Source organism: Megalobrama amblycephala, linkage group LG21, assembly GCF_018812025.1.
Source record: "Megalobrama amblycephala isolate DHTTF-2021 linkage group LG21, ASM1881202v1, whole genome shotgun sequence".
NCBI lineage: Eukaryota > Metazoa > Chordata > Actinopteri > Cypriniformes > Xenocyprididae > Megalobrama > Megalobrama amblycephala.
Window position 1 is genome coordinate 21683586 of NC_063064.1, and position 16402 is coordinate 21699987.

Sequence of the window (16402 nt, forward strand, 5' to 3'; positions counted from 1 at the left end):
AAATGGGATAAGAATTAATATTTCTAAACACGACAACAGAAGGGCCAGATTCTTTCTGATCAAACAGTGTTTGATACAAGCATTTGACCAGTTTAATCAGCAACATCTGACTGAAGGCAACCAAAGAGACTCATTATCCATGCATTTCCATGCATTCTTGAAAATCCCCTTGGGCTTTAATATGCATAAATATGATTACCAACACCATGTGCCCTCAGCCTGATCACTAATCTTCTTTCTACATTCTTCGACTGTTTGAGCTTAAGTCACTTTCATATTTTTAAAGGCTAGCTCTCATTTGGCTTCGGACAGAAAACTCCATATTCATGAGAAGCTTTAATTGAAAGAAGGGAGGGGAGTCCTAAATTTGCTTTTTGTGTCAGCCAGCGGGGACAAATGCAGCTTCAGCACATTTTCTTCATATTCTCTGGTGGAAGAGAGGGAGAGAGATAAAAGGAGGAGAGGAAAAAAGAAGAGAGAGATTACAGACACTGGACTGGTGGTGCTAAGAAGAGCGGAAATCATACATAAAGACCAGTCTGAATCTCTGAATCTAAATAAAGACGCAATCCTTCCAAAAGACACCTCTTTGGCCCATTTTCAGTAAAAATCAGACAGGGAGGTTGTTTGCATTCCAGGAAATGTCTCCCACTTTCTGCATATGCAGCACTTGGTTTCCTTGCTGAATGCAGAACACTTCAGCGGCCACAGCTGCCTCAGGTTTTTGCAGTGAGGCCTTCTGCAAGCAAAACGCAGCCAAGACTTGTCAGGAATTTCAATGAAAATACAGTTATAAATGACCTTGAAAAACTGTTTAAAAAAAAAACTTCGAAATCCGCACTGATGGGTTTCTTTTATGAAACATTTCTTTAGCATTCCATGTCTCCAGAGCTGTTTTTTTTTTTTTTTTTTTTTTTTTGGCATATACGTGAATTTTCGGACAAAGATTTTGGATGAAGACAACTTATATTTCTGAACAGCCAAGAACAGCCTTGTTAACAGACACTGTTCTCTTTATCTATTGGAATATCTAAGTATATCTACGCTGATTTGAAAACATTTGGTGTAAAAACAGTTCACTCAAAAAAGCATGTAACATTGAATTAAACTTCTTGTAAAATGTAATAACAATTACAGTATATCTGAATATCTCTCCATCTATTTAAATATCTGACTAATTGAATATCTTTAAGTGTTTATCTGGTTAAAAAAAATAAAAATAATAAACAGTGTGAACTGGGGAGGGGAAACCTACTTCAAAATATGCACTGGTGGGTTTCTTTCATGAAACATTTCATTAGCATTCCATATGTCTCCAGAGTTGTTTTTTTCCTTCTGTGACATGTGAATTTCAGAGAGCGATTTTGGATGAAGACAACTTCCATTTCTGAACAGCCAAGAACGGCCTTGTTAACAGACATTGGTAAAACAGCATAAAAAACTGAGCCCCACTAAAGTGGCCTGTAACAACCCCTCCTAGCTCTGCATGTCCCTGGCAGTTCCCCTCATAAGGTTTCACTTTCCTCATAGGATGAAAATGACCTCAGCACAGTAAAAGCAGACAAGGACTGCTCACCAGATGTGAGTGGAGAAAACAGAGAGGAGGCAGCCAAAAGGGAGTGCAGAAGAAAGAGAGAGTGCGAAGAAGAGAGACAGAGAGAGTGCAAAAAACATTTGCCTGAAGAATTTACTGCCAACCCCAGAGGAGTCCTTTGATTAAGGGTTCAAGTGGAGTTGCAGGGGATTCTGGGATATCTCAGGAGCACTTATCCAGTGGTGGGGCTGGTTAAGGAAAGGAAGAGAAAGCGACAGCCAGAAAGAATGAGCGTAGAAAAAGAGGAACGCCATGCAAGCTTGGTAGAAGACCAACAGGTTCAGCCTCAAACACGCAGACGCCCCCAACCCCCCTACAAGCAAATGCCAGTGTCATTCCACACCCCTGTGCACCTGCCAGGCACACAAAGGGGCACTTCCTCCCACTGTCTCTGGCCAAGGCCCCTGATCCCATTTAATGCAGCCTGCACCACAACAAAAGGAGATAAATTAGGGAGAAGGCTTGATGATAGGGTGACTAATCCTTTTGGAAAGACTAATTCTATCAGTGGCCCGTACAGTTAGGAGCAGCTAAAACGTGCGAATTGAGCAGCACGCGAAGCCGCAGATTTGTCAGTGACTGTTTTGCAGAAATACCTCGATGGCCCTTTTACTGCAGCTGTAACTCACGCTTGCAGGGTTTGGCCAAGACATTCCTTTCCTATCATACCCATCTAGGTTTTTATATGTATGTCCTGCGGTAGGCAATTACATAAGACTCCAGACAGAGCTAAAATTGTTTTTACCCATGAGGGTCCGCAGACAAGCCCTGCGGAAGAAATACATGGCTAAAAATTGCCCATGTACCCATAGGGCAATTTTTTTAATATATATATGTTTTATTCTACTATATTAAACATTACATTTTATTAAATTATGCAATCAAATTACTATATTATACTATATAAATTGCGAGTATCAATTTCAACTTCAAGTGTACAGAAAAAAGGCCCCTCACATGACAACTGGTCATGAATCTATCACCTCCCATACGCATACTGAGCAAAACTTTTACAAGCTGACTTCACGTCTACCGCACATCAAAGCCTTGTGCGTCAGTCCAGTCGCACCGCAATCTCACATTCCTCACTTCATTCACACTCAACTTTCTCAGCTTTCGCATGCACTCCTCAGTGCTGCCTCCTCCTAGACAAAGTCCTGAACAATCAAAGCCCCCTGTCGTGCCGTCGATCAGGTGAGCTGATGACCCGCAGACGAGCAAACCTAGACTATATGGTGAGGCCAATTAAGCTCTTGCTGCCTGAAGGAGCAGTGATTACCTTGTTTATAATGATAAGCTGCAAAGCAGCTTGGATTTTTGTAAGAGAGGGTGTAAGCTAGCAGCTAGCTTTCCGTCCTCCATGACCACGATAGCTGGTCCCCATTTTAAGACATAGGCCTGATAATAGCTGGGTCATTATGGGATCAGAAGCTCTCTATTTTAGGTTGCTCTGCTCTGGCCTGCCCGGGCTCAGGCTGCCCATGTCTGTGGTCACTGGTGCACTATAAATAAAAGCAGACACTGGGTACAGGCACGCTATCACATTGCCCTACAAGCCAGAGAGAGAGGGCAGAAAGACACCCCAGCCAGAAAACTCAACCAGGGCTGAAAATAAGTGTCTCTTCACTGCAGAGATTTAGTGATATAGAACTAAGTACAGTAAACCCCAAAAGTAGTATGATGTATTATATTGTAATTAAACAGAAAGTAAATGAATATAGCACATATTTTTTTATGTGTTTAACCGTTCAAACATTCAGCATCATTTACTCCAGTCTTCAGTGCCACATGATTCTTCAGAAATCGTTCTAATATGATGATATGATGAAGACATTTCTTATTATTATCAGTGTTGAAAACAGTTGTGCTGCTTAACATTTTTGGAATAACTGTGAAATATTTTTTCAGGATTCTTTGATGTAAATATAGTTCAAAAGAACAGCATTTATTTGAAATGTTTTGTAAAATTATGTCTTTACTGTCACTATTTTAATCAATTTAATGCATTCTTGCTGAATAAAAGTAATTTCTTAAGATAGATAGATAGATATTAAGTTAAGGGTTCAAGTGGATAGTGGATAGATAGAATGACAGACAGAATTGGGACCAAAATTTCTACATTTTTAACATCTAGAATATGCTGAGCTGACTATCCCTCCCCTATGCCTGTCCCGCTCGCTGCAGACAGAGCGAGAGAGAGCGACAGAGCGAGAGTGAGAGAGACAGTGAAAATGGACGGATTAAAAGGAGAGAAAAAGAAGCCAAGGCAGAGCACAACTGAGTAATTGAGGGTGACATGTCTGTAACAACACATCAGGCTGTTTGAATAAAGCTCCTTCCTAAGAGAAATGGAGAGAATAGAGAAAGGGAGAGAAACGATGGAACAGATGCTTGGAATTAGAGTAGCCAGCGAGGGGGTGTCATCTGCAAAAAAAGAAAGTGGCAGCAGTTTTGGTACTGGATAAATAGTCCCACAAAACCTCGCTGTGCTGTACAGAGTGAGGAGGCAGCCGTGTTGAATGCGTTTGATATGGGCTTTCGCTCCAGGCCTCGGCGTCGCATTGCTAAAGGCTCCAATAGCAGAAATTTAGTACGTGTTTAACAGCACACCACATTTCATTGTGCTTCGCTAGCATTTAATACCTGATCTCCAGTGCCAAGCAGAAATCTGGCACACACTCAAGCCACTGGGGGAGATGGCTTACAAGAGGTCTGCTTGTTGGTGCCACTAGAGGAACATAAAAGACCAAGTTTCCTTCTCAATTCTGTATCCTTTTTACTGTCATTTTTATTTATCGGCTTACAGTAAAGTGTAGAGTAAGAAAACCATCAAAATCACAGCAATGTCTTTATGTTGTAAGCATGATGTCCTCTGCAAAAATGGCTTTTTTAAAATACAAAAATGACATTAAAGGGACAGTTCACCTAAAAATGAAAATTCTGTAATCATTTACTCACCCTCACGCCATTGCAAACTCGCGTGATTCTCTTTCTTTCGTGGAACACAAAAGGAGAAATTCTGAAAACAGTGCTGGTTGCTCTTTTCCATGATATGAAAATAGTGACTGAAGCTTTAAAGTTTCAAAAAGGACACAATCTGAATGAATTTGAATTCAATCTGAATTAGAGTTCACTGACTCTGACTGATTCAGTTTTCACGGTCCGTTCACTGGTGGCTGTTAACTGCAGCCTACTGCCTACAGCCTAAATTATTATTGAATAATCCAAATTTTCTCACACAAATTGATATAGCTTCAGAAGACTAATATTATAGCACACAAGTCGTATGGATCCATACGTATGGAGCTAAGGCCCGTTCACACTTGGGACAATAACTATATCTGTAACTATAACAGTTTTAATAATCAATCTAATTCAATGAGAACAGTAAATTCCACACCACAGCTATAATGTTAATGATACAGAGAAATTAGATCATTGCAATCACTTTTCAGCCAATCAGAATCCACCCGACTTTGAAAAGCTCAAGCATTTAAAGTGGCAGACATCATAACTAAAGATATTAAAAAGAACATTATTGTCCTTATCTTTACAGTTAAAAGGGTTATTATACACCGATGGCAATTGTGCATGAGTTTTTTAAGCTTGAAACATTCAGAACACATTCATTGTCACTGCATGAAAAATGAAGACCACATGAGGGTGAGTAAATGATAGGAGAATCTATTATTTTTGGGTGAACTATCCCTTTAAGTAACTGCAGTTCCACTGCATGTATTATGCAGTCAATTTGGTGAAGCGTGGAAAAGAGAACATTTATAAATAGATGTTTTTGACCAGACTTGATATTTGACAGCATTAGCCTTAGAAAGATGCAGTACAGACAAGCAATCTGTTATTATATATGAAAGCAAAGGGAACCTCTCCATCCACAGAACTTTTTGTTTTTGAGAACGCCATCTTGCCGAGCGTTCCAGAAGCATTTCTGAAACACCATGTTGTGGTGGACCATCGCAGCGAGTGGAAAATGGAGGCCTTGCCAGCTGTCTGAGGGCAGGAGGAGTGAATCAGCCTTTCTGGAAAAATCTGAATGTGCCTCATAACCCAAAGCCTCAAAACATAGGGAGGGCAAATGCAGGAAAACCTCCATCCTTGCACCACCCAGAGAGCAGGAGAGAGAGAGAGAGAGAGACAGACTCACACTTATCCGAATCCGAGAGGCATAGGGAAATGGAGGTTATGGATCAAGTCGTCCTGACATCATCATTTCTTCAGCTTTTTTTGCAAGGCTAGGACGGAGCCTTGTATTCCTTAGTAACACAATCGCCACGAGAAGGCCTGGATACAAGTGTTGCAGAGACTTGTTTGTGTATGTGTTAAAGAGAGAAAGTGTATGTGTGTGTGTGAGAGAGAGAGAGAGAAAGACAGGCAGAGTGAGCAGTGAGTGAGCGAGCATGAGAGAGCTGGCACGCTCCCCTCAGCCCACCAGCCAGGAAGCATCAAGTTCTTATTTAGCACAGGAAGAGCAGCTTTGCTTAGCAACTACACTGACTCTCCAATCACAGAAGTTTTCTGAATAATGCTGCTTGGGCGTGGAGCGAGAGCCGTCTGCGTGCCTCTGAGGAGTGAACGAGAGGCCACGGGCTGCTTAAAAACACAAAATCCCTCTTTTCGTAAAAGGCCCAGACAGCTCACGTAGAAAGCAAGCTTTTTTCCTTAGCCTAGAAAAGAATCATGTGTGGTTTAGAAAACCCAGTTTGCTTATGATTTAATTAAACTGCCACTTTTTATATTTAAAGGGACAGTTCACCTAAAGTAAAAATTCATTATTCAGACACCCTCATGTTGTTGCAAACCCATAGGACTTTCTTTCTTCCATGGAACACAAAAAGGAGAAAAATCGGAATAATGTGCAAATCCAATGAACGGTGACTGGTGCTTTCAAGCTTTAAAAAGATGCAAAAGCGTCATGGAAATAGTCCATGGTATTCATGCGCTATATTCTTAAAGGTCCCGTTCTTCGTGATCCCATGTTTCAAACTTTAGTTAGTGTGTAATGTTGTTGTTAGAGTATAAATAAAATCTGTAAAATTTTAAAGCTCAAAGTTCAATGCCAAGCGAGATATTTTATTTAACAGAAGTCGCCTACATCGAACGGCCAGTTTGGACTACATCCCTCTACTTCCTTCTTTAATGACGTCACTAAAACAGTTTTTTGACTAACCTCCGCCCACAGGAATACACAAGAGTTGCGTTTGTAGAGTGTGTTTGTCGTCATGTCGTCGAAACGCTGTTATTTTCATCCCGCAGTCCAATCACCGGGTCTGATTCCGGCTCAAATTGATAGGGTAAAATTAAAGACATGTTTACAATAACACTGAGCGCATGCATCTCCACGTTATGGTAAGAGGCGTGACCTTTCCGGGCAAGGAGCGCTAAGCTGCTGTCGAATCACAACACAGGAACCGCTGGCACAATCAGAACTCGTTACGTATTTCTGAAGGAGGGACTTCATAGAACAAGGAAGTCATCAGCCCGTTTTTATGACAGTGGAAACAGCGGTATACAGATAAGTAAATTATGTGAAAAATACTGTGTTTTTTTACACGCGAAACATGAACACATGTTATATTGCACACTATAAACACAATCAAAGCTTCAAAAAAACACGAAAAACGGGACCTTTAATATTAAGTCTTCTGAATTCATACGACAGCTCAGGGAACAAACCGAAAACAGACCACACTTAAATTTGAAAACCAGGTCAGAAAAACTCAAAAGAACAATTTGTTCACAAATTTGACCACTACTTCTCATGAACACACCATGGGGGTCAAGGGCGGATAACGGGATTTTTAGTGAACTGTGACTTACATTTCTTCACACAAAGGATTTGAGTGACTTCAGAAGACTTGAAATAAAGCTAGTTCAAAGTTACTTTTGTGGTGCTTTTCTGGTCATTTTGGAGCTTGACAGCCCCTTATACTGAAAAGAGCTGAAACTGAAAAAACATTAGGATATTTAAAAACAAATTCAGATTTATGCTCTACAGAAGAAAAGTTTGGAAAGACATGAGGGTAAGTAAATAAAGAAATTGTCTTTTTTTTAACCACCCCTTTAAGGCCTTAGAGGAAAGCAGAGATTGGACAGGAAACGACGAGGTGGGAGCAAGTTTGGGAAACGGATGAATCTGAACTCACTTCACCCACATACGAGTAGCACGGCATAAGAAGTTATGTGCACTTACTAGACCACAGCTCCGACATGAATTGCCATTATTAATACTATAAAACGATTTACCTTTAAAAACATAAAACATTTTAATTATGCTTGGCTAAAATATTGATTCTTCCTCATCGCCGATGGACAGAGTAGCCAGCCTCAATCCATGACGTGGGAAGGATGCGATCAAGCAACAGTGGTACACGACGTGCACTTAACAATGCTATTTGAACATTTAGAATCAACTTCATTTGAGATTCATGAGCTTATCCTCATGGTAGCTTTGGGGGCGGTCAGTAGGAGGTTTGTAGGCGAGAGCAACATGCCAGTTTGTCATATGGCACACGCACGCAGACCGAAGCTGCATCATCCCACAGACAGACCCTGAGGAAACATCTTTACCACACAGTCCTCACCCTTCTCCGAGCAGCTCTAACAGAAGTCGACAGCTGTTAGGAAGTAAAGGCACTCAAGTATGCCCCAGAACGCCAGATTCTTTCAGCAGCGGTTTAGTTTGGCGTATTCAAGTAAAATGTAATTTAAAATAATCACTGTACGCAAGACACAATACGAGAATAAGCAATGAGTTGTTTGGATTCCTCACCATTTATTTTGGCTGGAATAAAACTGGTGCGTGTCTGTAAGTCGACTGCATTCAGATCAGGAATAGACTTTTTTAATATTCCTAATTTGTTCTGGCTGGCCAAGAAATAATTGAAATTCCAACCAGATTAAATAAAAATGCATCCTCCAACTCATGAGGATGGATCGGGGGGAATACAAAGCCGTAGAAGGGCGTGCATCTAATGAGGAAGGGCGAGAGATAGAACACTAAATTAAAGCTACATTTAATCCATTTCCATCGAAATGAAACTTCATCCACATCGGAATGAGTGGACTTTGCAGAGCAGTTACAGATTAGCGGACTTGCAAGGGGCTCAATTAAGGCACTGGGTTTCTTGCACAGTGGCAGCTGTGTACTCCAGGATTCTCCGTCTCCAGAGCAGATGGGTTGCCATATTAATCATGAAGCTGATGATCGCTATCGACTAAAGGGCCTGATCTGAGAAACCGATCATAAAACAACACCACCATCATTCTGCCATCTGTTCCCACCGACTGGTGGCAGTGCCAGCCTGCGCAACTCTAAACCTCAACCAATGTCGTCATCAGACATCATACAGACTTGCTCACAACACAGATGCCTGATTTCGTGACATTTGCTGCTAACTGCGCCCAGATTAATGATCGCTATTATTGCGGCAGCAAATTAACATTACACCGCAGTGGATGCGTTTCATGTTGGCAGCAGACACAGACAAAAGCCTACAGATTCATTATCACGGCGGCATCGGTCGTGCAACGGGCACCAAAACGAAGCCAGAGACACAATGAGTTTAAGTAACAAAGATGTCGGGAACAAAAGAGGCGGCAGGTCTTCACCCCAGCGTCAGCCAGTGGAGAGCTCCAGCTGACGCCCTTTGAACAAGAGGTCACATGGCAGAGAATAGAGGGCACAACCTCTGAGAGCCCCTGACCACCCCCTCACCTCCATCCCTCCAGGGAGGGGATGAGACAGCATCTCTTGGGGACTGTTAAGCCATCAAGCGACCCTTTTAAAATTCAGCCGTTCAGAGAATAGGCGTCCGAAAGTACATTTTGACTCAGCTAAGTCAAACCCCAGGCAGCCAGTGTTGTTTGAGTATCTGATTCCAAGCAGCAGGGGTTGTTTGCCGGTCGCTGTGATGTGGTACAGACTAAGGATGAGTGGCCTGACTGTGCTGGATGAATAAGTAGCACTCGCAGTGTTTGGGTGGGGGGGTTGGGCAAGTGGATGAAATTGTTGGCAGTCTGGAAGCAGAGCAAGGGGCAGCGCGGCTGGTGGGACGCAGTGCGGGCCACAACGGCGAGGTCAGCAGACAGATGGGAATGGAAATGAGTAGGCCGTGTGCTCATTTTAATCTTTTCCCCACAGCTGATCCAGGCATTACAAATGCAAACTCGCACGCACATGGCGACCTCCATCCCCCAGGCGTGCGCATTTATTATGGCCGTGGCCACCTTGGGTCGGACACTCAGTTGATTGGTTTGGTCTCAGGTTGGTAGTCATCTGTAATTTGATAAAGTGAGAGAGCAGAACAAAGGAGAGTTTGATGTCCCCCAATTTAAAAGCTCTGCGGCCCCTCTGCGTCCAATTTATTACACAATACTATTCTCACTGGAGTCTTACTTCATTTTTGGCAGGACAATGCACATGCACTTGAAATATATGGTTTAAGGGAAAGTTGAAACTCCAAATAAAACAACACAACAAAACCATTATGTGCTGTAGCAATCCGTTCAAGATTGTTAAAACTACAGCAAAACACCAATGTAGCCTTACAATTCAGTTTCACAACTATTAAAACGCTTCAAATAAGAAAAATAATATAATAATAATAATAAAATGATGAAGATAATTATAAAAATAATAATATAATAAATTTAAATAAGTAAAGGTTTTTAGAAATTAAATAAAAAAATTATTAAATAGCATAACATTTGGCAAATTGATGAGGAAAAAAAAGCACCTGAAATTCAGACTTAGATATAAATGCAAAATGCAAAAGAGTTTTACAACTCTTAAAATAAGCAAAGTAATATAATAAAAATATTTTATTAAAAATAAATAAAATGTAAATTAAGAATTTATAATTATTTATTAATAAATAAATTATAAATAATATAAAATCATTTTAAAAATGTAAACAAATATATATTTAAGGAGTATAACACTTAGTAAATTGATGAAATCACAATTTTAATATAAATCCATAAAAATTTTGGGGGAAAAACTAACACCAACGCAAATTGTAATTTGGTGTGATGTTTTGCTACCTATTTATCTGCAATGTATTTTTCTGTCTTTTATCAAACAACCATCTGTCCAGTTGGAGAAGCAAGGGCCACACGATTGGCCGGACTGTCTGAAAGGAGAGGGGGTGGGGTTGTTGGTTGACTGGCTTTGGACAGAGGTCACATGTCACGGCCCTTTGACGGCACGTCAAGGCCCTGGTGGACAGGGGCGACAGTTTCTTAATGAGAACTCGCCACCCTCTCTCAGCGATCTACGCCATTATGTCAGCCAGTCCAGACAAAGTCTGGATGCTGTTTTAAATGAATTGAGCTCTGAGATATTCCACTGTAATTTCCCTCAGATGAAAAATAAAGCAAACTCTGTGTACTCTGTACTGCTGTGAACAACTATATTACATAAAAATCCTGAGGACTCAAAAACCTTATAACCATGGCGACCAGCCTCTCATCAAAGTAATATTTGGAAACAGTAATTGTCTAAAAAAAAAAAACAGAAACCGCATAAAGCAAATATTCTCAGCAAGACTAAAAAAAAAGGATTTGAAGAGTTAAACGTTTAATTACAAAAATAAAGGGAAAAAAGAAATAAAACAAATGTCTCAATTGAGCTGAGGTTAGGTGTAAAGTGGCAAGCTGTTGTTTCTGGGGTTTTTTTCCCTACAAGCAACTTAGTCCAGTGATATTCAGGTCCACCAGTACGCGGCTCCCCACGGACCCAGCCAGCTTGCTAACTGGGACACTTCTGACAATGAACCACAGAAACTGCACAAAATCCACCCTTCTGGACACATTCAGCTACTGTACTATTAGGACAGCCCATATCGTTATGGTAAAATATGCTTATTGTGCAATTTAAACAAATACAGGACACACACATACATCTAATCATCTAACAATAGTTGCACAGAAAAACCAGACGCAGAGTGAAGTGTAAACTAGCCCTTCAGCTTCCATGTGACAAATATCAGTCAACACTTTTCCCATAGAGAAGCCATCGTTAAATATACATGACGCTGCATTTCTGAAATGTGCCATGTCTCTCACATTTCCCACAGTAATGAAACTGCATTTGCCACACCATGCATCCCAAGCCTGCTGAAGTGACACCATGGTAACACACACATATATGTGTGTAGACCCATTAGCACGATCACACTCAACAGCTGCTGCGTGGAGAGAGCAGCCAACCCGAGACTCCCGTGCTTTTGTCCGCTCGCCGTGCTTCTGACCCTGGAGTGGAGCCTGATCAGACAGTGGGAGACCCAAGGGCAGCGCTGACCCTACACCAACTGCTCTTTGGAGAGGGACCTCAACCCCAACCTGCCCCCCCCCCAAAATACACACACACAAAACAATGTCCTACACAGCACTCTTACCCTCCTCCTCCACCTTGTAGCCCATTACTGGCTTCCCCAAGCCTCCCCATCTATCTCTGGCTCCCATAAAATACATAATTGAGGCTCCATTTATCATATGCAGATGCCCCAGAGTGCATCCAGAGGAACAAGACAAATGCACTCGGGGGGTTAGTTGGGGGCAGGACACTGGACCTTCATTTTAATACGCTCAAAGGTAGCTTTAGAAGTTGATCTCAACCAGTCTGTTATGATCTCAAAAAGTAGGGAATGAATGATGCATAAATAGGCTTTAAAATGGGTGAAAGATGAAGTTTGTGCATCAAACTTCAATTTCCAAAATAACTAAATGTCCAACATGGACATTTGGTGACATTCAAAAACAAAGGGAAAAACTATGTGAGGTAACAGAAAAAAAAGACTACAATAATGAAACAAGAAGTATGGTTTGCGTGTCCACAGTGCGTTTTGTGTGGTGAAATTGAAGGAAGATATGTTTGACACATTTTTGTTTACTTTGACACAAACAATGAGGTGTAACCAGGTGTTGTATGATCAAATAGTGCCCGAGACAAAGAGAAAGATCAATACAACTTTGGGAAAATCAATGAAGTAAAACCCACACAATATATTAATGATCACCAACCATTTATAATATTTATCATCATAACTATTGGGGAGTAAAATATCCATAATTCTGGAGTAGGTACTACAGTACAGACTCAGACTTTGATTTTATAATAACGCTATGCATTTTGAGCTCACCTTGTAAGATGTCTTGTGCTTGTTCCCCAGGTCAAATTTCCCCTTTAACTCATTGAGGAGCTGCTGCAGTGTGGTGCTCTCCTCTTTGTCACTATAGTCTTGATCCAAAAGAATATAAGCCCTCCAGTTGGACGAGTCGAAGCCCCAGTGACAGGTTCTGTTCTCCAGCCTTTTATGACTGTGCACCACGAACTTATGGGTCGGGAACATGAGCCTGCAGTCCAAGCACTGTATGCACGCTGCGTTGGGGCTCGTGTAGAGCTCTGGCACGAACAGGCCCTTGCACTTCCCGAAGCATTCGTGGTAAACTTTGAAGCTCTTCTCCGTCCGCTCCAGCTCGATGGAGCACGACAACTCTTTGTCGGCGTGCGGAGGGAAAGTGCCGCCGTAGATGAGGGCATTGCAAAGGCGCTCGGCGTCCGTCTGGGTGATGAGTCCGCACGAGGGGGCCGAGAAGGGCAGGATGCCCATAACTTTGAGGATCTCCAGCTGGTCCGCCGTGCACCTGGAGCAGTAGATGTGGAGGTCGTCGCACACAGAGTTGATCTGCTGTAGGGAAAAGTCTCGCAGGACGCTGTTGAGGATCTGCGGCAGGCAGAGGCGCTTCTCGCCGCCCACCACGAAGCAAGAAATGGTCTCCCGCTCCAGGACCGTCTCGCACCTCTCTGTGGAGCGGTCGGACGGGATGAATAGGGGCCCCGGCATGACCGGGGGCGTCTGCGCCGGGAGGTTCACTATCATCTCGCAGCTCTTGCCGCCCTTCTTGAACAGCATGTCCTGCTGCCACCGGGCCGAGAAGGCTGCCGGACCGCCGAGAGAGCTCATGGAACTCAAGTGAAACTGCTTGAGAGTTTGCTGAAGTCCTGGATGCGGCTGAAAGCTGGAAGGAGCCTCCATGTTTAAACCTGGGCAGTCTAATCACTACAGATTCAGTGAATGTGAACGGAAAGAGTCGCAACTGTACATGTCAGTTCGGAAAGCGTAAAACACCGCCTTGTAATCCATTCAACTGTTTCATGTTCAAATCTTAAGTCGTACCAGAAAGAACCAGAGTTCCGAGAGACGAGAAAATGCTCCCCAAAGTCTAAAGTTTTGATCGAAATGTAATTCTCAATCCGACTATATCACAGACCCGGTGCAACTCACGCGCAAAATGTAAGCGTAGTGTAAAGCTCGACTCGGCGCAGTTGCCTCCGCTTTACTATGAGAGTGTGCGAGTCTCTCTCACTCCCTCTCCCTCTTTCTCTCTCTCTCTCTCTCCCTCAGTGTTTGTTTGTGTCTGGTTCAGTCATTGAATCCCGGCCAAGAATGTGACTGACTCCCCGGGCTGGCTGTTCCAGGAGAGGTTCTCCCTCCCCCCGCCGCCCTAGCAGCTGCAAAAGCGGGAACACAAACTACACGTATTGCAGCGGATGGAGGAGGGGTGGAGTTTACTTACAAGGGTTACAGTACATTTTATTAACAAACTTTAAAGGTCATAAACATTATGTAAATGGCAGGAGCAGTAGCTCATGTACATATGAAAATATACATTAGTAACGTGGTTTTACGAGCAGGAGGATTTATTTTGACCGCCTGAATACATGGACATTGATTTGAAATACTGTACATTAGGCTAAAGTTTTCACTAAAAAAATATTATTACAATGTAATTATTATTAGGCTATATGTATATGCTGATTTTGTGCTCAAGAAAATTTCTTATTATCACTGTTAAAAACATTGAGCGCTTCATATTTTTTGCGAAACCATGATAGTTTTTTCCTGGATTATTTGATGAATAGAAAGTTCAAAAGAAACATTTATTTAAAAATAGATTTTTGGGAACATTATAAATGCCTACTGTGTCCTTGCTGAATAAAAGTATTAATTTCTTTCAACAACAACAACAACAACAACAAAAAAAATCTTACTGACCCCAAACATCTAAAAGGGAGTGTACTTTTTATTTATTTATTTATTATTATTTTAAAAAATAAAATAGCTTTAATTAGCATTTGGAATGTTTTATTCTCATTGGTCAATCATAGCCTGATTTCTGAAGGATCATGTGACACTGAAGACTGGAGTAATGGCTCCATCGCTGGAATAATTATATTTTAAAATATATTAAAACAGAAAATTGTAATTCATTTTCACAGTGTTATTGTTTATACTATATTTTGGATCAAATATGGCTAAATGCAGTCTTGATAAGCATATACTTAAAGGGTTAGTTGGTTCACCCAAAAATGAAAATTCTGTCATTTATTAGGCTACTCACCCTCATGCCGTTTCACACCTGTAAGACCTTCATTAATCTTCGGAACGCAAATTAAGATATTTTTGTTGAAATGCGATGGCTCCATGAGGCCTGCATTGACATTTCCTCTCTCAAGATCCATAAAGGTACTAAAAGCATATTTAAATCAGTTCATTTGAGTACAGTGGTTCAATATTAATGTTATAAAGCGGCGAGAATATTTTTGGTGCGCCAAAAAAACCCAAAATAACGACTTATATAGTGATGGCCGATTTCAAAACACTGCTTCATGAAGCATCGGAGCATTATGAATCAGTGTGTTGAATCATGTTTCGGATCGCGTGTCAAACTGCGAAACTGCTGAAATCATGTGACTTTGGCGCTCCGAACCGCTGATTCGACACACAAGATTCATAACGCGCCGATGCTTCCTGAAGCAGTGTTTTGAAATCGACCATTACTAAATAAGTCGTTATTTTGTTTGTTTTTTTGGCGCACCAAAAATATTCTCGTCGCTGTATAATATTAATATTGAACCACTGTACTCACATGAACTGATTAAAATATATTTTTAGTACCTTTATCTTGAGAGAGGAAATGTCATTGCTCCCTATGAAGGCCTCACGGAGCCATCGCATTTCAACAAAAATATCTTAATTTGTGTTCCGAAGATTAACGAAGGTCTTACGGGTGTGGAACGGCATGAGGATAAGTAATAATTGACAGAATTTTCATTTTTGGGTGAACTAACCCTTTAACAACAAAAAAAAAATCCTACCGACCCCAAACATTTGAACAGCACGTTATTCAATGCTGATTTCTTGTCTACGGTTGTATATCAGCAATGTCACACGGCAATCGTGTAGTACTAAACATTTTTGGATTAAAAGCAAGCCATGACAATCCTGACTCAACAATAAACATTGTAATTTTTATTTCACGATTTCATTTTGACAAATGTTCAAAAATGTAAGAGCAAAGTTTAGTAAAGGCATAACTCATACTGCTTTGTTTAGATTGGGTGATATTGTAACAGCCTAATTTGTTTTTCATGGAACGTAGAAAATCGCAAGAATTTGTCTAATGGTTAATTTTGGCACATATGCCTGAAGTAGGGCTGCTTGAAATTCAACACTATCATGAATGCACAGTTTGATTTGGCTTCAAATACCTGTCACACTACAGACCCATAGGTTTCACTCCACACATAGGGTGATGTCTGAAATGAAAGAGAAATATATCGAGAGTAGGTCTGGTGTCATCAAATGCATTTGATGATAAATGTAAAGGAAATATGGTCAGAATTGAAATAAAAAACACATGGGAAATGAACAGTGTTTGTTGGCAATGACACTACAATTACATATTTAATTTGGAAAGATAAAGAAAGCGGTTGTTTCAAAGTAA

At 41.2% G+C, this 16402-nt stretch overlaps 1 protein-coding gene across 1 annotated transcript in view; it reads right to left on the reverse strand.

Annotated features, from left to right (window-relative positions):
• skib (v-ski avian sarcoma viral oncogene homolog b) overlaps window positions 1-14520 on the reverse strand; it is a 33993-nt gene extending 19473 nt beyond the window's left edge. The window contains exon 1 of the mRNA XM_048171964.1: window positions 12754-14520. Within this exon, the coding sequence (XP_048027921.1) occupies window positions 12754-13650 (897 nt within the window). The 5' untranslated portion in view covers window positions 13651-14520. The remainder of the gene's footprint in view (window positions 1-12753) is intronic.
• Window positions 14521-16402: the final 1882 nt, after the last annotated feature.